The sequence below is a fragment of the Eucalyptus grandis genome, chromosome 2, assembly GCF_016545825.1.
Source record: "Eucalyptus grandis isolate ANBG69807.140 chromosome 2, ASM1654582v1, whole genome shotgun sequence".
NCBI classification, from domain to species: domain Eukaryota; kingdom Viridiplantae; phylum Streptophyta; class Magnoliopsida; order Myrtales; family Myrtaceae; genus Eucalyptus; species Eucalyptus grandis.
Window position 1 is genome coordinate 256,881 of NC_052613.1, and position 23,752 is coordinate 280,632.

Genomic DNA, 23,752 nt, shown 5'->3' on the forward strand with positions numbered 1-23,752 from the left:
ATCTCTATGGATATTAACGCTAATGACATGAGATGCATCACTCATTTCCTTCATGGCAAACCTTCAAAGAGGAATTATTTCACCTCATGTAGCAATCACTTATCATTGATTGCAAATAGAATATCATCCACATATAGCATAAGGAAAAAAAATTGCTCATATTAACCTTCTGGTATAAACATTAATCTATGACATTCTCTACAAAACCAAATGAAAAAATGACATTATGGAACCTTAAGTCTTATTGGCAGGATACTTGTTTCAAGACATATATAAATTTATTAAGCTTATACACCAAATACTCACATTTACTAGAGAAGAATAATTGTGGTTGATTCATATAAGCCTCCTGCTTTAGTTCCTCACGAGGATTGTCGTTTTGAAATTCATTTGATGCAATTCCATATCAAAATAGGCAATGAAGAAAATCTTTCTTAAATACAATAGAGGTTTCCATGTAATTGATTCATTCTTTCTTGTAAGGAGTTGCAGCCTGCTCGTGGAGAAGGGCGATGTACGATCAAGTGTAACCATTGTAAAGGGATGCACGATCATCGATATAAATTCCTATTGTATTTGCAATTTATCCATACATTTTCAGTTTCCAATACAATTCCTGTTCGAATTGCCACTCAACCCGCTAAATAAAAAGAAAAATCAATCTTTGATGAAAGGTATTTCGCTAATTAGGACAGATGTCCATTTCTCGGAAACAAGATGCAAAGGTCATCAGGGCCTTGGGCGATAAGACTGATAGGCAGGGGGGATTGCATCTTGAAAGTTCCCATTCCGTGTGGGGTCTGGGGACCACAGAAATAAGTCGACATCAGAGTTGGCTCGTGCTCATCCATTCCCACATTGCTTTTGACTAATTAGAGGAATCTACGCGACAGGCACAATGGAGACCATTTCCACATCTTGTATTTTCCCTAACTTGTAGCTTCTGTTATCATTTCCAGCCAAAGCGAACTAGTTCCGTTCAAAGATCAGGCGTCGTCAAGTTCGAAGCGCAGCAAATCATATCCTGCTGCTCTATTCGTGCGAATTGTTCGTGGGGATGCTGAAGCGGACGACCTTCTTCTTGGACTTGGGTTTGCCATTTGGGGAGGTAGGGAAGGACTTGGACTTGGATTTCTTGAGAATGCCCTTGGGGTAGGTGGTATGGGAGGACTTGGACTTGGGTTGCCACTTGAGAATGTGCTCCCGCACGAATCTCTTATACAGGAAAGCTGCGCCTTGGAACTGAGGGAGGACCAGCCACGCTGCCAAGATGAGCTTCACATCGTACCATATGGGTATCCTGACACAAAGAGGAGGAGGATTCGTCATCTCGATGATCAATCATCAAACCCGACAAGAGAGGAGATAAGGGTAGGTCGCCACTAACCACTCAAAAAGAGGCTGGAGGAGCATCTCGACGTGGGTGAGGAAGGAGTAGAGGATCCAGTAAGCCAGCCACTGCTCATCGTCTATCTTGGAAGGGCTCTCTATGGCCATCACAGACGCGTACCTGCCCAGAGAGAGAACACGACCACCAACCATCAACCTCAAATCTCTTCCCTGCCTTGATTCAATTGATTGACCCGACATAATAAGCATCAGGCGAAGAAAGAACCCAGTAAGTATCTTACACAGGATAGAACAGCATCAGCATAGGCCTGCGCCAATTCCATCAAAGATTGATAAGCCACACGAGTCGTTCAATATTACGTTGAAGAAGAAGAAGAGGAGGAAGGAGAGGAAAAAGTACCCAGCAAGGGAGCGAGCGTGCGTGAGGAGAGTCCACAGATGACCCATTTTTTCTTTTTTGGGGGGGGCGAAACGTGAGACGTCGGGGGATCCTATCCTAACGAGGCTTAGCCTGTCCACAACTAAGATCCCTCTTTATGTTCATACTCCCTTTTAGGGTTGAGCATCGGTCTAAGGTCAACCCTGGATCGACCTTGGACCGGGCCAACCTTGTTGGTCCCTTCGGTTCAGGAAATTGGGTCGGTCCCAACTCGACTCATAATATTAATTATAATTTTTTATATATAGAAAAATCTTAAAATAAATGGCGTATTAAACAATATTTTACCAAAAAATAATATTAAACTTTTAATGAGGAGTTCAAGTAATTTAAATTGTTCTTTAATAACTTAGATTTTTAATGTCTTTTACGGCGTTAATTATCATAATTTACGAAGGAAGAAAATGTTTTTGCGAGGAGTCCTCACGGCGTTCAAAAAGACATAAACAGTTCATTATAGCATCATCCTCTAGTATTCGTTCTCTTCAATCTTATTTATCATCTTAGTCTTCAATTTGCCAAAATAAAAATAAACAACCTTTCTTCTCACTACTTGACACTTGCCTCACTCGCTTTAGGTCACTCGTGCCAGTCACCGCTCGATACTTGTTTGGCTTGTTGCTTCCCACTTGACATTCGATGCTCATTTTGTTCGATGCTCACCCCACTTGACCCTCACCACTTGCCTTTCTTAGCTGACGTCACTCATAATCGGACCCATTAGGTCAATATGGTCATTGGTTGCCCTTTTAAGGAGTACAAAAAATGAAATAAAAAATTATTGGTTGGTCCTAGGTTGACCCTAAAATTGGACCAAATTCATTGGGTCAGTTTGGTCATTAATCTTTTTTTAAGGAGTATAAAAAATGAAATAAAAAATTATTGGTTGGTCATAAGTTGACCCTAAAACCAAACCAAACATATTGAGTCAATTCGGTCCTTAATTTTTTTTTTTAAAGAGTACAAAAAATGAAATAAAAAATTATTGATTGTTCTCAAGTTGACCTTGGAACCGGACCAAATCCATTAAGTTGGTTCGATCCTTGGTCCCAAGCTCAATAGGATCAGTCTTCAGTTCCAAAAATTGAAAACCAACATCTGTACGAATTGGTCCCAAAGTTAGGCGATGAATCGGCCCATCCTAGACCATGCTCACCCCTACTTCCTTTTCGATCTCTACACCTTCTCAATCTTCGCTTTCATCCATTTGCCAAATCTTGGTATTATCATATTTGGGCTGTCGGTGACACGTGTCCCAACCATGTGATGACAAGTGCCCCCTTCCCCCTTTTCTCCTTTGTCATATTTCTCTTCTTAGGCTTGAGTGTTCGCGGGCCAAGCTTCTGCATGTTCCAGCCATAAAAGTTTAAGGAATGAGGACCGAAAGATACTACTCAAACAAGCTCCGTTGGGCCTTAGTTGGGTCCCCGTATAGAGCATGCCAGCCCCAAAGGGCAAAATTTGAACACCATTTGATCTTAGAATCGGACCATTTCCAAGTGGCCATGGAGTCTATCATGAGCAAAAGAATTTGACAACAATGAACCACCCCAAAGTTACATCTTTTGAGTGTCCACTAGCACTAACAGGCAATGCCATCGGTGTAGGCAAAGTCGCTACCAATAACTATGCCACCCGTTATTCTCTTGCTGGCACACAGACATTTATAGAACTAGACTTAGACTAAGTGTTGAGCCACTGAATGATCTGTTGGGAATAACGGATCCTCGAAAACCGGATTCGACACTAAATCGAACCCCTAAATCCATGCGGAAGATGAATCCCGGGATTAACACGTATCACCGATCCTAAAGCACACCACGGATTCGAGCGTACCTTGTTAGCCACAGATTAGACACTGACGCCGATAAGAGGAAGAGATTTGGCCCTGTTCGATCCGATGAAGCAATGAAGGGAAGAAAAATTGCCGGAGCCTTACTGTTTTTCTTTTGTCTTTAGAAGAGAGAGAGAGAGCGCGGGGAGAAAAGCGTACGTACGTTTGTTTCCAATAGGTGCCATCTCTCTCTCTCTCCTCCCTTTTATACCTTCCCCCATCCACAGGCCCTATTCCCGTGGGCCGGGCCTTTTGGGTCCAGCATGGGCGGACGGGCCTTAAGCCCATCACCAATTAAAACCATCATCTCCCACTCACACATGGTGAGCTGAACAGGATTCTCTTTACCTCTCTTCAACATTCATACCGGTGAATAATCCGTGCGACCAGCATATTTTGAGAGCTCGTTGCTATACATCTGTTAGGAATATATACCAGCTCATAATGGGAATCACACTCCGAGTAGATTCGGTATGCGGTACCCTAGATCGATTGATCACATTTATATCTCTCTTGATCTCTTTCAAACAATGATATATATATTGTATTCACAATTATTATTATCACAAAGACAGTCATAATTGGTTAACCGGTGAATACAAAAATTACAATGTGATTCTCCAAATTCGATCTTCCTCTTCCCTTCAAACTCTCAATTTCAGTTCAGCTTGCTTTTCTAGAAATGCCCCATTAGATCGAATCAACTCATGACCATTGGCAACATCCTAAGATAGCAAATACTAAATAGAAATCTTGAGAATAAGTAAGAGTCATGAGGGGACTAAAAATTGAGGAACTCTTTTCCTCAAGAGTCACACGACACAAAAGTTGAGATCAAACTTTTGCCACTCTTATTGGTCGTCTCATGCATACGTAGTATGAAACACGTATTACGGTATTAACTCCTTTCCCATGGAGCATATGTTTATTCCTTTCAATACCGTACAGATGATAGTTCAGACATACCCAATGTCTAACTTGAGTTCATGTATCTACTCATTCACAAAATTCATCAGAACTCACATCTGGCATCATAGACAGATAAAGTAAAATATGTGGGGTATTTTACTTTCGGACATAGTAAGTATTATGTCATCATCTTAACACCCAGTTAAGGTGACATACGTATTTTAAGCTTGAACTCTCGATTATCACCTAGATAATAAGCTTAAAAACAGTCTCATCTCTATTTATCACACAGTAAATAGAGGCGATTACCCGTGTGAGTGGGTTAATCTTATATCTGTCCGACATACTTCCTCAACTTAAAATAATGCACTGAGCATTAAGATGCATAAAGATCAAACAAAGATACATAGGCATCAATGATGAAAACACAAATTCATCAAATGTGAACACTTAGGGAAATTACAATATTCAGTACATCAGCCTCTACGCAATCCTAGAGATTTCATATGGCCACAAAAACACATCTCTAGGTATTGGCTTTGTCATGGGATCTGCTACCATTCTATGCGTAACATGTACTGTAAGTTCACATCTTTTCGTGCAATCATATTCTTGACAAAATTTATACTTGGCATCTATAGGTTTGGTCTTGCCATGATATTTTGGATATTTGGTGTATGCTTTTGCCGCTTGGCTATCACAGTTAACCAACAATGAATCTGCAGCACTTCAAATAACACCTAAATGATCCAATAATCTCTTAAGCCAAACATATTCTTATATTGCTGCTAATAATGCCACGAACTCAGTTTCCATCGTGGACAAGGCTATACTCTTTTGTTTCTTACTGCTCCAACATATTGTGCCATTATTCGGTAAGAAAACAAACCCATAGGTAGATTTTCTTTCATCTAAATCTTCTCTCCAATCAGCATCAGAATAGCCTTTGAGTTGCAGATCCTTTCCATAATAACTCAACGTATAATCAGCAGTCCCCTTTAGATACCTTAGTATTCTTTTAACGGCTTTCCAAACGTGCTTGACCTGGATTGGATTGGTATCTGCTCACCATTCCAACTGCATAACATATGTCAGGTCTTGTACACATCATAGCATACATCAAGCTCTCAACAGCACTAGCATAAGGAACATATTTCGTTTGTTCCTTCTCTTGTGGAGTCCTTGGACACAATCTATGGCTCAATCCTTCACCTTTTGCAATAGGAGTATCTATGGGTTTACAATCTTGAAATCTTAACTCCAATAATGTATGCAGCCTCACCCATATCCTTCATCTCAAAGTTGGAAGACAACCAACTCTTGATAGTATTAACAAACTCCATATTACTTCCGGCAATCAGTATATCATCAACATATAATGATATGATCACAAATTGATCTCTGGATCTTTTGATATATACACAATGATCCTCATCAATCATTGTAAAGTCATATGCCATTATGACATTATGAAAACGTATATATCATTGTCTTGATGACTGCTTAAGGCCGTATATCAATCCCAAAAGTTGATATATCTTTTCTTCATGGCCTTTTACTATGAAACCAGCAAGTTGTTTCATATATTTTTTCCTCTAATTCTTCATTGAGGAAAGCAGTCTTTACATCCATTTGATGTAACTCAAGATCCATACTTGCCATTATTGCCAGAATAATGCGAATCAAGGTAAATCTCACTACAGGAGAAAATGTATCTTCATAATCAATTCATTCCTGTTGATTATACCCCTTCACCACAAGGCGAGCCTTATGCCTTTATATCGAGCCATCAGCCTTTCGCTTTATTTTGAGAACCCACTTGTTCCCAATGGCTCTGCGTCCTTTTGGAAGATCAATCGGTTCCCAGACTTGGTTTGATTTCATTGACTCCATTTCCTCTTCCATTTCATGAATCTATTTTTCCTTACTAGGGCAATTCAGAGCCTCATTAATATTTCTTGGTTCATTCTCATCTTGCGGAACAATCATAAAAGTTTCCCCTTCAATATCAAAATATCGACGGGGAATACTTTGGCGACTTGTTCGCCGTATGGGAGATTGTACACTTAGCACATCATTCCCCATTATGCTCCCACTAGGATTAGATAATGATGACTTCGTCTCATGATGTGGTTGCAATTGAGAACGAGTTGGATTCAATTTATCACTTCTCATATTACTTCCACTTGGACGAACTCCACTAATATCATTATCTTAATCTAAGGTTTCAAATAGGAAGTAATCTTCTCCTATTTCGCCCTTCTTAGGAAATTCATCCACTAAGGATGTGACATTCCGTGATTCAAATTCAGTTATACTCCAACTTTCCTACTTACCTATGAACACACCATTTCGAGTGTTCGGAGTATCTCATTAAAATACTATTCTTTCCTTCGGGACCCAATTTCCCAAACTTGTGAGAGGACTCATGAGTATAGGCAGCATAACCCATGGCTTAAGAAAACTTAAGTCCGGTTTCTACCTGTCCATAACTCATATGGAGTGGAACTAACTGATTTGGAAAGCACCTGGTTAAGTATATATGCAGCAGTTAACAACGCATCACTCCAAAAAATGATATGTAAGTTAGCATGCGCCATCATGGACCTAACCAATTCTAGTATGGTTCTGTTTCTTCTCTCTACAACACCATTTTGTTGAGGAGTATATGGAATAGATAACTGTCTTTTTATTCCTTTTTCATCACATGATTTTCTGAACTCATCAGATAAATATTCTCGACCTCGATCGGATCTAAATACTTTTATTTTCTTGTCTAATTGATTTTCTACCAAGTTCACTAAACCTTTTGAAACAACATAATGCTTCAGATTTATGAGAAATCAAATAGACATATCCGAATCAAGTATAATCATCTATAAAAGTGATGAAATAAACAGCCCTTTGCCTTCCTCTCACATTCATTGAACCACAAACGTCAGAATGGATTAAATGTAGAGGAACGTCAGCTCTTTTACCTTTTCCAAATGGTTTTCTTGTCGTTTTCCCTACTAGGCAATGCTCACATATGGACAAATCGATTTTTTCAATTTTGCCCAACCAGCCCTCTTTGGCTAGTCTATTCATACATTATTGGCCAATATGACCAAGTCTAGCATGCCACACATTCACATCATTATCATATGAAGTAGGAAACGTGAAACAAGGGAATAACATATATTGACATCACCACAGTCAACATTCAGTACAACAAAACCATCCAGAAAGTGACCACAACCATAGTAGTTTGTATCTAAACACAAATCTACACATTTATTATGGAAGTTCATGTAGGAACAAGTTGCGTCCACCACGCATGTTCAATTGGCAAGTGCCAATCCATTTAACTTCATTTCTGGAGTTATATCCCACATAGATCCACTTAATTCCAGTCGGTATCGTCGGAATTCCACGAAGGATTCTCTATCCTTTGCTACATGGTCTGTCTTTCCTAAATCTATAGTCTACAAAGGATTGAATTCAGCCAATAATTCAGAACTTGACACATAATCAAAGTTCTCAAATGTACAAGAGGTGTTTACCTTTTTCGGCTCACAACATGTCACGCCCCGGACCCCGAGTACGGGCACATCCCACTACGGTCGATCAAATTGCGACATTCCCAGGTAGTGTCGCCGACCCCATTGATTTATTATTGCGCAAGCGGAACGTATTATAAAACCCCTAACAATAAAATACGGGATAGAAAGGCAGGAAACAATTTCACAACCAAGCACTTACATAACTCAACAGAATTACAAACAGAGGTCTACGGCCAACAGTCTACACAAGACAAGGCTCTTAAAGAGGAATTGTCCTATGACCTACAAGTCGGGCACGTCCTCCAATCCTTATAACTTCACCTCTGCAACTCCTCAATGCCAACCAAAGCTATCTGGTCGCTCCGCCCACCAGGGACCTGAAATTTTTAATCCCACAACCGGGATGAGACGATGTCTCAGCAAGTTCAACCCCCTAAACCCCTATTAGAAAGAAAATACGCCCCAGGTGGCCTAGCCACATCACACAGAAGACTTACCTCGCATTAGCCTTCATCTGCAGGTTAGCACAGTTTATATAATTCAACTACGTGCAATTCTAATAACTCAACCACGGAGATACAATCACATCATCAGCACAGCTCAATCATGGGGATCGTCTCAGCGATCAATCGACTCGGTCGATTACATGTCATTCAAGCAAATCAATCCTTGCTCTCAACTATGGCCCTACTTGGCAAATTTAAAATCAGTGGCATCACGGCCCCACTCAGCACGACCTTTAATTAGATGGTCCATCACGGCCTCTCTAGGCACGACCTCTCATAGGTGGTCCATCACGGCCTCGCTGGGCACGACCTCTCATAGGTAGTCCATCACGGCCTCACTGGGCACGACCTCTAATAGGTGGTCAATCACGGCCCCATTAGGCACGACCTCTCTTAGGTGATTCATCACGGCTCTATTAGGCACGACCTCTCTTAGGTGGTTCATCACGGCCCTATTAGGCATGACCTCCAATCGGTGGTTAATCACGGCCTCACTGGGCACGACCTCTAATAGGTGGTTAATCACGGCCAATCTCCCATTAATTTCCACACTTAGGATTCTATAAAGAATTCATATTTATCACAATCACACTCAATTTGCCACAATTAATCATCAAACTCAAATTCTACATGCACAACAGCGATCGGCACGAAATTCTGAGCAAATAAGGTCCCAACGACAATTTTCGGAATTTAATAAATAATTAAATTTATTCCGAAAATTAATTAAATAATAATGTGCATATCTTTCACGATCCACACTCAATTCATAATATCCAATTATCAATTTCAAAATCTGACTATACGGTAGTGACCAAAGACGAAATTCTAAGAACATAGGGTCCCGACAAAATTTTCGAATTTAATAAATAACTAAATTTATTCCGAAAATAATTAAATAATAATATTTTAATAATTTCGAATAATAATATATTATTAAATTATTTAATGATTTCGGAATATTTAAATAAATCAAAAGTAAATTCCTTTATGTCACATCAATGTTTATATTAATATAAACACCCACTTAACTTTAAATTAAACACAATTTAAGTTAATCAAGCACATTAATATAATCTACACTTAAATAAATTAAACTAACCACCTAATAACACTTAACATAAACTAAACACACCTAAAGCATCATTAACCCTCTAAGCGAGGTTTAGTGAGTTAAACTCACCGGATTAGCGAGCCGAGCGGACCAAAACGACGGGGACGCCAAGGAGAACAACTTTCCTCAAAGCGGGCCAAGCATCCGGGCTCGGGAAGGCGGCCAAAACGGGCCACGAAGCCGCTGCATACCCATTTTTCCAGCTGCTAGTTGCGGCCGAGAAGGGGCTGATCGGCGGCGGTTCGGGCGCGGAACCGGCGGAGAAGCGGCGGCTGCAGCTCGTCGGTCACTCGGATGGGCGAGGCGGCGGCCAGGCGGGCCACACGGTGGCTGGAGGCAGCTCCTGTGCTTTGAAATTTCTGGGCGTCGAACGGAAAGGAGCAAGAGAGAGAGTCGGCGGAAGAGAGGAAGGGGAAAGGAAAGGGGTCGGCCAACGGCGGTCCGGCGGGATGGCGGCGACGGCGACACACGGAGGCTACAATGGCTTCGGCGGATCTCCTGCAGCTACTGAGGTCTTCTTCCGGTTGTTGGGTTCGAAGATGCAAGGAGAAGATGGAGATGCGAGCGGTTTGGGCGAGCGGCGGACGGCGGCACAAACGGCGGCGACGAGTGACGGAGGGGGCATACGACGGCGGCTGCCGCTTCCTCTGGTCTTCGATCTCCACGGAACCGAGTAGCCGAAGAAGGAAGATGAAGAAGATGGAGGAATCGCACGGAAGAGAGAGGAAGAAGAGAGGGAGGAGAGAGAGAAAGATGGGGGCTTTTTCTTTTCTTTTTCCTTTTTCTTTAATCCCCAAAAAGGCCCACCATGACATCATCCCATGTCATCTTTCACTATCTCTTCTCCCACAACATTCTTCAATGGGTCCAATTTCATTTTCCGCCGGGGCCTAAAATCTTGTACATCCAATCTCTTCAATTCCATTCAATTCTCTTCCAATTGAGTCCAATTGAAGTCCATAAAATTAATCCAATGTCACCACCCTTCAATTCACATCCTCACTTGGCCATAGAACCAACTTAAGTCCCAAAAGCACGACCAAAGACGAGCCTACTATTTCTCGAGCCAAATTAGCCATTTTCGGATTTAATTTGCCAAAGAACTCTGATTGCATGAAAAAATCTTCCAAAGATGATTCGATGATCCTGAAATGATTTGTGACACACCCAGACTTTCAATTTCTGAATTCGATCTCAATTCCACGGTTAATTTCACTTTGGCACGATACTAGCGCGGCCCAACCTACCGGGTAGCCTTTAGAAATTTTCACGCATTTGACCTATGGTTGATTATCTCAAGCCACAATGTACATCTTTGAAACATTGGCGACTTTCGGTTGTCGGGGAAATCTCAAGGTTTCAAATACGAACACAGGGTACCCAATCGATAGAAAAGTCGGTCCAGTGTCGATCGACAAGGATTATGTGATCCGGTGGAATCACCCACACCTGATCACATGCCTCTGTCGAGTCGACCCATCTCCGATCTCTAATCAATTTTAAATTGTGCCGTAATGACCCTTGCAGACTAGCTTGGTCGAAAGATCGCTTCCTGGTCAAATTCTCGAGTCTGATGCATTAGAAACTCTTAACAGCTTCACTCGATAAACTAGTTTTCACATGAGTGGCCGACTCAAGGAAAAGAACTATATGCGTGCCAACGAAATGCCCGTCTCAATTTATTGAAAATAGAATTGGAAAATCGGGATGTCACACAACAGTTACGACCATAGTGACCTTTTCTTGTCACAATTGTAACACCTCACACTTGACTTTTTCTTCACTTGAGGACGTTTTCCTCTCTTGTGTTGGTTAACTCTTGATCTTTTGCAATAAGGACTTGATCCTTTGCATTCACACATATTGAATGAATCAATACGCTTGCGCTTAGAGCTCAAAGCCCTTTCTGAGCTAGGACCAGCATAGCCAATGTCTATTTTCGGCTCAAATGCCGATAGACAGTCCTCTACTAGCTCAAGGTGGCGCACAGCATCCTCAAGATCTTCCATAATATAGTCAAGAGCTTCTAGTGCTTCTTGCTTTCCCAGCACATATTAAATCTTCATATTCAATATTTCACAATTATTGCCATTCACATCAGCAATTACGTTCTTAGTTGCTGACTCCATCAATCTAAACACATCGAGACATATATGCACGAATACTTAATGCCTATCATTTATGCATCCACTTTGCACAGACCCATCATATCAATGAATAATTTCAAGTAAGGTTTCAGAATCAAAAGGTCACTACGTTTCCAATCATCCTCCAAAAATCCTAACTTAAAACTATCATAGCACATATAATTGTCTTATGCAAAATAAATTCTATGAAGTTACAAAAACTTCTATAACTACCCACAGCTAACTACCCATAGCAATCAGCAATTAACAGAAATCAACAGATAATTGACATCCAATAAAATAATAATGCCTTCAACTAATACAACAATCTATTACACTAAGTAATATATCCAAAAAAGAAATATCAACATTGAAAGAGATATTCATCACTAAAAAAAAATATCTCAAACTAATCTAAGAAATAAATAGGGAAAGTCCCTTCTAATCTATCAGTCAAAGTATCTGAGAAAACTGAAGGCACATTTGACAACCATGGAAAAACTGTTGGAGAGCTCTCATGTCGCCACCAAGGTGCATTCACTCTGCGCCATGTGGCGCTCAATCTAAGGGTTGAAATTTTGGCCAACTCAATCCTATAGTACTCTCTTACAAAAGTTTCCACTAGCCCCCTGTAATCCGGGACCACGTTGACCTCCCATAACCGATCTAACACTGCTTGCCATTTAGGTGAAATAGTGTTCATCAAAGCCGGCACCTTCTCAAAATCCGGCATAAGATAACCATTCCGAGATGATTTCTGTATCATCGATTGACCTTGACCATGTGTGATACTAAATCACCATCAAGCCACCGATAATCAGCTAACTCTTTCATCAGCCTTCTTAGTCTAGCTCTTCCTTCGTCCGTTCTTGGGATTGCAGGTATCCGTACATAACGCATCATAGTTCCTACAAGGAATGCAGAACTTAAATGGATCACTTATAATCCACAATAAACAAAATGGAAAATACATAATTTTCCATGATTCATGCAACAAATGCAGAATAAAAAATGGATTACCTCTAACCCACATAGACATAATTGAAAAATGAACAAATTCCTCTTTTTTTTTTTTTTTTTTTTTTTTTCGGGTCAACGGTCGGTCAACGAGTCAACGGCCAGGTCGTCGGACTGGTCGGACCGGACGGCACGTGCCGCGCGCGTGCCGGGCGTTTGCGATTCGGGTCGGGTCGCCGATCGGGTCGCCAGCCGGTGACTGGCCGGCCAACGGTCGTCGGCGCTGACGTCATCGATGACGTCATCCCAGCGGTTACAGATCGTTGGGTGGCGTCAGCACGCGTCGGTCCGTCGACCGGCGTGTGCCGGTTCGCTGGCTGTCGGTGCGCACGCGCCGATTCGCCGACTGGCACGTGTGCCGCACGCGCCGGGCGAGCCGACGCTTCTGGGTGCGTCGCGCCCACGCGCAGCGCCTTCTGGCCGCGCATGTGGGCGCGTGCGGTGTCGCTCGGCATCGCTCGGGGGCGCACGACATGTCGCCGGACTCGCCTCGACGACTCCTTTCACCCTATGCATTCAGAATTCAATTTCGACTTACAGAAACTCAAAAAAATCGATGAATAGTGCTCGAGTGTCGGGATTTCTCACCCCGATTCGTATGGCCGAATTGCTTTTGCGAAAAATCAATCAAAAAATGTCAAACAGGTCGGAAAACGTAAACTAGGGCTCGATACCAATGTTGGGAATAACGGATCCCTGAAAACTGGATTCGACACTAAATCGAACCCCTAAATCAATGCGGAAGACGAATCCCGAGATTAACACGTATCATCAATCCTAAAACACACCACGGATTCGAGCGTACCTTGTTAGCCACATATTAGACAAGGACGCCGATAAGAGGAAGAGATTTGGCCTGTTCGATCCGATGAAGCAATGAAGGGAAGAAAAATTGCCGAAGCCTTACTGTTTTTCTTTTGTCTTTAGAAGAGAGAGAGAGAGCGAGTGGGAGAAAAGCGTACGTATGTTTGTTTCCAACAGATGCCATCTCTCTCTCTCTCTTCCCTTTTATACCTTCCCCCATCCACGGGCCCTATTCCCGTGGGCCAGGCCTTTTGGGCCCAGCATGGGCGGATGGGCCTTAAGCCCATCACCAATTAAAACCATCATGATCACAAGGCCACCGCCAACCTCGACCTACAAACTGAGAGAGCGAGCTGGCTCCTATGGATGGCACCGACATGGCACCGACCGAAAGAGCTGCTCTTGACCTCTCCATGCACCACAACCAAAGAGTACATCACGCGAACAACCTTTGCAAGACGGGGCAACATTGTTGGCAGTCACGATTGTGGCGGCAGTGGCAAGAATTTTGATAGTCGGAAGTGGGCTAAGTTGGGTTAACCATGTTTTATAAAGGCTCAAGCTCTTGAGGTCAACTATTGATTCTTGACTCGGAAACGATCCTCAATGAAAAGATAGAATTTGACTCGATTCTGTCAAAATTCGCATCACTCAAGGAGAAATTATTGGGTGGGTTTTACACTCCATGTAGACGAAATGTAAAACCATTCAAAAGTCGACACATGGAGCCACGTGTAAATGAGGTCAGCGATTCAAAATTTGTTCAACACCCACCTCTGCTCTCTCTTCTGTAGACCTGGCCCACATCTCTGCACATATGCTCTGACGCTCTCTCTCCTCTACTATCTTCTGCACCATCTCTCTCTCTCTCTCTCTCTCTCTCTCTCTTCTCTCGTTCTCTGTTGCGGGAGAACAAAATCGCAGATTGCTTCCATATGCTCTTCCCCCTCCTTTGCTCTCCCTCCTCCATTGGTTGCCTCCATCTCCCCCCCAACCCCGATGTTGATGCCGCCGATGCTCCTTCGCATGACGCCGATGCCCCTCCACCTCCGCCTTTGTCTACGCCCCCAAACCCGACGCTGACGCCAATGCCCCTGCCTCCCTCTCGCGACCTCCAATCCGCTCTCTCTCTCTCTCTCTCTCTCTCCTTGTCAAAGTCGCGCCTCTCTTCTAGTGAATCGCGACGCCGATGCCGATGCTACGTCCCTTCGCCTCCCTCTTGCGAACTCCACTCCATCGTTCTTGTGAAATAATAGGAAGCTATTCCATTGCCCCACTAGGCCTTCGCCTCCCGCCTCCTCCTCCTCCTCACTATCCTCCCACTAACCCTCGCCTGCTTCACCTTCCTCCTATAGTGGCATAGCGGCCTCAATGATCCCATCACCCTCTGGTCCCCCGACCACCTTGAGTTCCTTGGCATGGATGTTGCCACCGTCACCGGCTCCCATGTACTGTCCCGTGGTGATCGCTCTAGCTCGGCTCCCGCTCCGGCTGCGTCAACGTCCTTGGCTAGAGTCGAACGACATCATTCCTGTACTACTGCGATTGGAAGTTCGATCTTAGATTGGATCTACAGCCTCAGATGAGATCGATTCTCTGGTTGGGTTGCGATGCGTTCTTGATCGAGCGCACCGTGGTTTTTTGCTGATCGAAGTTTGACGCTAGGAGAGACGAGTCGTGTGTCTACGTGAAGGAACACGTTGATGATCGTGTGTGGACTCTTTACTGATATATACTTGCGTAGCATGTGAAACGCGTCGTGACTTATGGACCCGTGAGATCGCGATTTTTCCTGAGATGGAGTTGGATTTTAAGTGAGTGGCTCAAGTTGATATTTTGAATTTTTCCTTTTTATTTCAATCTCCAGTTTGCGCATTAGCCGTGTTTGATATGTGGACTAGTGAATTTAGCCCTCACATTTGCATGACCCAATCACAACACTTCTGCCAGAGATGTATGGTATATTTAGGATGCCGTAATAAGCTCCCATGTGTATGAATTGAGTCTGTCTCTATCATACTAAGCAAGGATCAATGAATTAACAAACTTACTCCATAAGAAAAAAGCAAACTTCTTGTCATGTGATTTGCTAGCTATGAAGATGGAGCAACCAGTATGGTGTTGGCTTCATTAGTCAGAAGAAAATGTACCAGTATTATGTAGGGAACATTGTGCAGTATGTACGAGTGGAAGGATGAGTTGTCAAACTGGTCAGAGTCTATCGGTTAGATCATTCACTCTGGCAGTAAATTTTGTAAGTCATACTCTATATAATTGATATATATTTTTAACCAAAAAAAAATTGATATATACTAATAGCCTAGTTAAGCCTTGAGAAAGGCTGGCCTTTTTGTTTTTTCAATGAGTTGCAAACTATATCTTGGCATTTCAAGATGACAAGTGGCAGGCGTCGGGGGCCTGCTCATGTCAGGAAGCTTTCGTCATTCCTGAACCTCAGTTTGATAAAGAGAAATGAATGGACGAAGGTCTAGCCGTTCGATTAATCACCACCGTCGACTCCCACTCCACTGTCCCTGCATCAATCTTTATGGAGAGAGAGAGAGATGCAACCTGAGAGAGAGCGTTCATACTTCTTTTCGATCTTCTGCACCTCAGTCTACGCTTTCCATCCTGCTTTTTTAAAGTTTTTGTATTCTTACGTGGGCAGACGGTGACAGGTGTCCCCAGGCCATGGGGACGACGACTTTCCCTTTTTCTTCTTTTGTCATTTTTCCCTTGTTGGGGCACGAGTGTTGGCGGGCCGAGCTTCTACATGTGCCGACAAAAGTTGAGAGGGACCGGGGACTCCAAGTGTGACATTTTGGCCAGACCATCCTCAATTATTTTAAAAGTTAAACTATTAGATTAGCTAAATAAAAATGAACGATTCTAATCATGTATTGAAAAACAAATTTCAAACATCAATTAGAATCATATGCGGAAAACGGGATTTAAAAAACTGACCTCTAACTATTGTTCGAATTTGTATTTGTCGGAAATTTACGAAAATTCAACGGTGATTGTGGCACACTCTATTAACCTAATTCCCTCATGTGTTAATAGTGTATTTCCAATGAGAGGGTTTACTTTAGACCTTATAATCGCCTTTGCATAAATGACCAATTGTTCTTATAAATTATCTCCCGTCAAGGCGGTTTCTAAATGGGCTATCATGAAAAAGTACGAACGTGAAACCACATGATGAAACAATTGTCCTCAAAAGAGAAAATGTGGGTCAATGGATAAGTTTTTATTTTAAAAACTATATCTTTAAAAACGTAGGATCACATTATAGATAACATTCTCCTACATGATCCCAACATTTTTATAATACGGATTATGCATCCAAATCCATGATAAGGTTATGCTTAAAGAAAAGAAACAAATTGCATGAATCATGGCGACATGTCCTCTGAGAGCGAGTAATATCCTCCAAGTATCGCAATGCATTTTATTTCTTTAACGTTAGGCTATATGTAACAGCTCATTTCAATGAATAAACTCTATGTTTATTTTAGAACTAAGGGTAACTATTATTCTCAGAAACAACTGAATGTGTATACAAAAAATTGAGAATGACATTACAACTAAATAAGAGTTTCATATAATAAAAATCGTACATATGACGACAAATCACATAATGGAACCTATCCGCATCCTAGTCATATGATCCTTATACTTTACTCGTGGCATGCATTGAGTTAAAAGATCAACTATTGCCAATTCAGTGCTAATTAAGGGGTGGAGAGTGTGACAGCCCAAGGAAGGAGATGGGTCCTCTCTAATCCCACATCGCTTAGGGGGGAGTCTCGGGCTAGTTTATAAGGCTTGGGGTCTCTTTAACCTGTGTGATGCATTTCACGTACGCTTCCGTTGCGATGAAAACAAACCCGTGAGGGAGGACGAGCGGTGGTTGAGCCTCCAAAGCGGACAATATTGGGCTGGGATGAGGGTGGCCGGGTTCACACCTCTACCCCAGATGATGCGTTTTAAAGCCGTGAGGACTTAATGTCCAAAATAGACAATATTACACAGTGGGGCCCGGGTCATTACAGCTAACGTATTCTATGACCACTTTACTCTCCTTAATACATTCCCTTTTAGTTAAATACTTTATGTCAATATGTCTACTACAACTGTCACTTTTGGTAATTTTAGTCATAAAACAGCAGCTAAATTATCACAATATATTCCCTTTTAGTTAAATACTCTAAGCTAAGAAATGAAACTCTTCAACCATACACCATATGGGATAGCCTCCAAGAAATGAACACAGCCTCCATAGTTGAAGTAGCAGTCAAAATCTACTCTGCTCTCCTCCATGACACAGTCTCGCCAGCTAACATAAAAATGTATCCATATGTTAATTTTCGAGAATCAATGCAACCAGCAAAGTCCATATCCAAATAACCAACTATCTCCGGGTTATTAGTCCGTCTATATATAAGCATGTGACCTTTGGCATCTCGAAGATATCTCATCACTTTTTTTGCAACTCTCTAGTGGTCCATACCTGGATTACTCTGATATTTCTCCAAAATTCCCATGGGAAAGTAATGGCAAGTTGAGTGCAAATTTGACCATACATCAAGCTTCCGATAGCAGAACCATATGGAATGTTCTTCATTTGTTTAATTTCTAGATTGTTTTTCGAGCACTTGTTCAAATTAAATCTGTCACCCTTCACAATAGATGTTATATTTGGTGAACAATTTTTCATCCAAAATCTTTAAGAGTTTATCGATATAGATTTCTTGAAATAGTCTTAAAATTCCTCAAGGTCAATGTCTATGGATATTAATGCTAATGACATAAGATGCATTACCTATATCCTTTATGTCAAAACCCTCAAAGAAAAATTATTTCACCTCTTGTAGCAATCCATTATCATTGATTGCAAATAGAATATCATTTATATACAGCATAAGGAAACAAATTTTGTTCATACTATCCTTCTGGTATAAACATTAATCCATGACATTCTCTACAAAACGAAATGAAAATATGACATCATGGAACTTTAATTCCTATTGGTGGAATGATTGTTTCAAGACATATATAAATTTATTAAGCTTATACACTAAATACTCACATTTACTAGAGAAGAATCCTTGCGGTTTTTTCCATATAAACCTCCTCCTTTAGTTCCCCATGAGGACTACTGTTTTAACATTCATTTGATGCAATTACGTATCAAAATGGGCAACAAAGACATTCTTAGTTTTGAAGACCCATTTCTAACCAATAGCCTTCACTTCATTAGGCAACTCAACTAAATCATAGACTTTGTTACATGCCATAGAACTCATATCATCATTCATGGTATTGTACCACAAATTGGATTCATTACTATTCATGGCTTATGAAAACGTTTTAGGATTATTCCTAGCTCTAAAATTATAATAAGATTCTCGTAGATGCAAAAGATAATCACTAGGAGTTGTTGATTTTATTCACTTTTGTAGATCTTGTTAATGTTTCATTAACACTCTTTTAGGGAGCGTGTTGCTCAACTAGGTATTCAATAGTTTCTAGTAATTGCTAAACAATCAGATCTACTAGATCAACATCAACAAGTTATGGAACTTCAGTGATTGGTTCTTTAATAGCCGACTAAATTGGATGGGCCTTATGAACAACAATCAACTTAATATTTCAGGTGAAAAGTCGAGTGTCTGAATGATCTTTTTCATGAACAAGGTCATCCAATCGATCACATCCACTAATCAAGTTATTTTCAAGAAACATAGTATTTCTTGATTCCACAATCTTAATAGTGTGAGATGGACAATAAAATCTATATCCGTTAAATTTTTCGGCACATCCAATGAAATACCCACTTAAGGCACGCATGATAATCACTCTAAATCTCCGTTTTTCTATTTTTCTGTTCTCGAAAACATGTTTGAAATATAAATCTATTTGATAACGTAATTTCATTTTTCTATTTCTAAACAAATTTTTACTCCAAAATATGTTCAAAACCGAAATCAGAAATTAAAATTGTAGGTTTTCCATATTTGGAACAAATGTGAGAAATGAAAACTCCTATCATCATTTACTCTCATCACCACTCAGCACCCACAGCTCGCTAATTGCCATCCATTGAATGCCAAATACTGCTCACTAGACGCCTAGTGACACTCAAAAGGGAGAAATTTTGTGTCATTATCAAATGAATTTCTATTCCAAAAATAAAAATTTTGTATGGTCATCAAATGCATATTTTTGCTCACAAATTCATCTAGGGAGTAGAAATAGAAAAACCAATTTCAAGCCAGAAAATTCATTTCTTGAACAGAATGGTTATCACTTGCACTCTTATAGCTCTTGAGTCTAATTTCTTTCTTGTGGATTGTAGACTCTCACTTTAGACCGGCATCTCTCAATTGGTACATATCACAAACTCAGTTTCCAACCTTTGAATAACTCAAAAGGCATCCTTGGGATAGCCTTGGTTGAAACTCAACTCAATATGTATATTGCCATGTGAAGAGTTTCAATCCACAAGGACTTAGGAAGTTTGGGGTTGCTAAACATAATCAACACCATATCCAATAAGGTTCGGTTTTTTGTTTTTGCTACAACATTTTAGTCCAAAGAATCAAGCATAGTGTATCGGAGAACTATCTTATCCTCTTGAAGAAACTTCACAAATGGACCATGTGCTTGTCCATCTTCAATGTATATTCCATAGAATTTTTATTTTTATCTGATCTTACGATCTTAATTGTTTAACGCATTATTTCTCTACTTGCATTTTAAACACCTTAAAGGTATCCAATGCTTTGTGCTTATTATGAAGCAAGTACAAATACATGTAATATGAGTAATATCTATAAAAGAGATAAAGTATTTATGATCATACGAGTCTAAATCTTGACTACAAATATCTATGTATATGATTTCTAATAATTTTGTACTCCTCTCAGCACCTTCTTTTGTCAAGTTGGTATGCTTTTTCTTTATGTATCACAAGTATCACAATTAGTAAAATTTAAAGTACCACTTTCTCCATCATTTACTAATTGCTTAGTTCTATCTATGGAGATATGTCACAATCTCTAGTATTACAACATGGAGGAATCTCCATTCATAACACATCATTTTATACTGGCATGATCATAAACATGCATTGCATTATAATATGCATTGTCTTAAAAATTAATTTGAAAAGGACCATCAGATAAAATATCACTTCAAACAATATCAAATTCAAACAACAAACTAAAGGTTAAATTTGAAAAGTTAAAAGAGTAACCCAAAAGTACAAATTTTGAAATTGAAATTAAGTTTATAGAAAAACTAAGAACATAAAAGGTCATTTCCAAATTCAAAACAAAACCACTATTTAGAACTAATCTACATTTTCTAATAGGTTCCACATGTGAATGCATATTGTTGCCTAAATAAATCCTTTGTTCACTTCCTACAAGTTTCTTGTAGTTTTGAAAATCTTGCAAGGAATTTGAAATGTGGATATCAATCCATCAAGTGCTATGACTCACATTAGCCATATTAGATTTATAATAAATACAAGAGATTACATTACGTTACTTCTCGAGACAAGCCTTAAATCTAATGCAGTCCTTCCTTATATGTCCATTCTATTTACAAAAGAAATATTTGGATTCCTTCTTACTATTAGCTTGGGGAAGTATTTTATGTTTCTCTTCTGCTTGCCTTGCCCCTTAAACTTTCCTTTTGTAGCCAGATGAGCACTTTCTTTTAATTCCATTATTAGTCTTTCTTCCTCTTGAACACACAGGTTTGTGAGTTCATTAACTGACCACTTATTCCTATGTTTGTTATAAGAGATCTTGAAAGGTGTATACTATTGTAGAAGAGCATTCATAATGTAGTACATAAGAAAGGTTTCAGATCTATTAACTTCAAAGTTCTTAAGTTGAGCCACGGTATCCCTCATCTTCATGATGTGCTCACACTCACCTCCAACACTAGTGAGTTTCAACAATGAAAGCTTCATAATTAGGGTCCTGACATGCACTTTTTCTAAGTCTCAAACTACGCATCAATAGCCTCCAACAAAATCTCAGTATTACTATGATGACCGAACCATAAATACTGGGAGATAATTTAGTCCATATGAACATTGCAACATTGCAATATCCCATTATTCATAAAGAGTTATCTCAGCTGCAGTGCTCATTTCAATTTGAGCAAGTGCTTCAACTTTCCTTATAGCACAGTCAATGTCTATGTACCCTAACTAAAGAATGATTAATTCCTTCCAAATCTTATAATTTTCACCATTCAGCATATGAACATTACTTTTAGATTCAAAGAAATTCACAGGATACAAAATTACATATCAAATAATCATGCTTTTGTTATAAAAAATTTGAGGCAAAATTTATATAAATCATGTTTTACCAATGTAAAACAAGTCACATGATATGAATCACATAACATTGGAAATTGTCTATGAACTAATCTTTTAATTTAGATAGATTCATAATTACTTTATGAAGAAAATATCAAATTATATTCATTTTCTTAGTTCCTATGAGTAAATTAAGAAAAATAATATGATATTTCATCCTAATTAATCATATCAAAATAATAAAAATTCCTATGGGAAAATTTTTAATAATGATACGATTAATTACAATTAATGTCATTTTTTATATGTGATCCAAAACATCTTAATATATAATTAAAATAGTTAGAGAAATTGTGGCTAATATTTAATCAAAGAAATTCTATGTGGATCACTAGACATTTAATTTCGTGGATTAAATATTTCACAAATTGCATCAAGGGCAAAACGATAAATCAATGGCACCAAAGGGAAAACAATAAATTAATTCATCAAGGGGTGAAACTAAAATAATACACGAAGGACAACACTGTAAATAGATTTGCCAAGGGTAGAATGGTAAAATTGCCGAAAAGGGAGGGCAAAATTAGAATTTCACCAATTAAGGGCAAAACAATAATTCACAGAAGATAGCAATGTGTCGGGTGCATAGCCTGAGCACACTTGGCAACTGCTGCGTGCGCATGCACAAGTTGTTGCCGCCCGCGTGGGGAGCGCATCGCACTCGCGCCACACGTCTTCTTCCTCCTCTGCACGAACAGACTCTGATTTTCGCTGTTTTTGCCATCTCGCTGGACCCTCCACCGAATGGATCTCTTCCAACAGCTTATCTCGAACCAAAACAATTCACAGGTTTCGGAGACCACCCTGGCGTGACCACATACATCCAAGTTTCGGCAAAAATGGTCAAGAATTTAGCCCGAATTAAGCAAAGATCCGCCAAGACGCAAACACTAACCATCGCGACTTCCGTTGCTCAATTAACCTCTGGCAACCATCGAAATGCTGACTTACGGGTATTCTACCCTAACTAGTATCGACACTAACACTCGACGCGATACGACACGACACTACATGCCGAAACGTTATTTCTCAGAAAAAAAAAATCCAACACATTGAGATACGGTGTATATTAAATGTATATTTTTATATATACATAATAAATTATCATTTTTATAATTATTTCAATCAATTTAATTTGATTCAAATTCATAAATAAATAAATAAATAATAAAAAAGCCTAGAATAAGTTTACAATAAAAATATAAATCCACCATTATTAATATCATTCATTGTTTCAATTTGACAACTTCAACTCCATTCTAACAATTCATAAAACTTGGAGGAAAAAATAAGCAATTCACATTCTGACTTGTGTGTCAAACATGTCGGAAGAGAAGAGAAAAACTTGGGGGTGAATCGTGGATCACGAGGAATTAGAGTCAAAAGAGAAGAGAAGACTATGTTTTTCTTCTTTTTTCATTTATTATTATTATTATTATTATTATTATTATTATTATTATTATTATTATTATTATTATTATATACACACACACACACACACACATTTTGACCTCTCATTTATTAAAAAAGAAAAATTAGATTGACATCATGTGTCGCAATTACGTGTTGAAAACTCGCATGTTGAAATTCCGACTCAAATATCAGAGTGTCAAATACGTGTCGAAGTGTTTGACATAACATGAAGGCTCTTGAAAAGCGTCAATGTTTTCCTAAATTCTACCACATGGGATGCAATCGTATTGATTC

General features: G+C 39.8%; 1 protein-coding gene across 2 annotated transcripts; it reads right to left on the bottom strand.

Annotated features, from left to right (window-relative positions):
• Nucleotides 1–663: 663 nt before the first annotated feature.
• Nucleotides 664–1,814, bottom strand: LOC104416641 (HVA22-like protein e). 2 transcript variants are annotated; one of them, XM_010028003.3, is made up of 4 exons: nucleotides 1,751–1,814; nucleotides 1,632–1,658; nucleotides 1,388–1,510; nucleotides 664–1,300 (listed from the first exon to the last, which is right to left on the bottom strand). In XM_010028003.3, the coding sequence occupies exons 1-4, from the start codon at nucleotides 1,795–1,797 to the stop codon at nucleotides 1,033–1,035; spliced, it is 465 nt and encodes a 154-aa protein (XP_010026305.2). In that variant the 5' UTR covers nucleotides 1,798–1,814; the 3' UTR covers nucleotides 664–1,032. The 2 variants fall into 2 exon arrangements, with proteins under 2 accessions (XP_010026305.2, XP_039162375.1); XM_039306441.1 differs by having other exon boundaries at nucleotides 1,388–1,658; nucleotides 1,751–1,810.
• Nucleotides 1,815–23,752: the final 21,938 nt, after the last annotated feature.

Bases quoted from the DNA above. Each gene is read 5' to 3' on its own strand.
- LOC104416641 (XM_039306441.1), bottom strand. From the start codon at position 1,599: ATGCTTATTATGTCGGGTCAATCAATTGAATCAAGGCAGGGAAGAGAT. The intron at 1,301-1,387 runs GTTAGTGGCGAC...TCTTTGTGTCAG, and splicing joins CTCCAGCCTCTTTTTGAGTG to GATACCCATATGGTACGATG.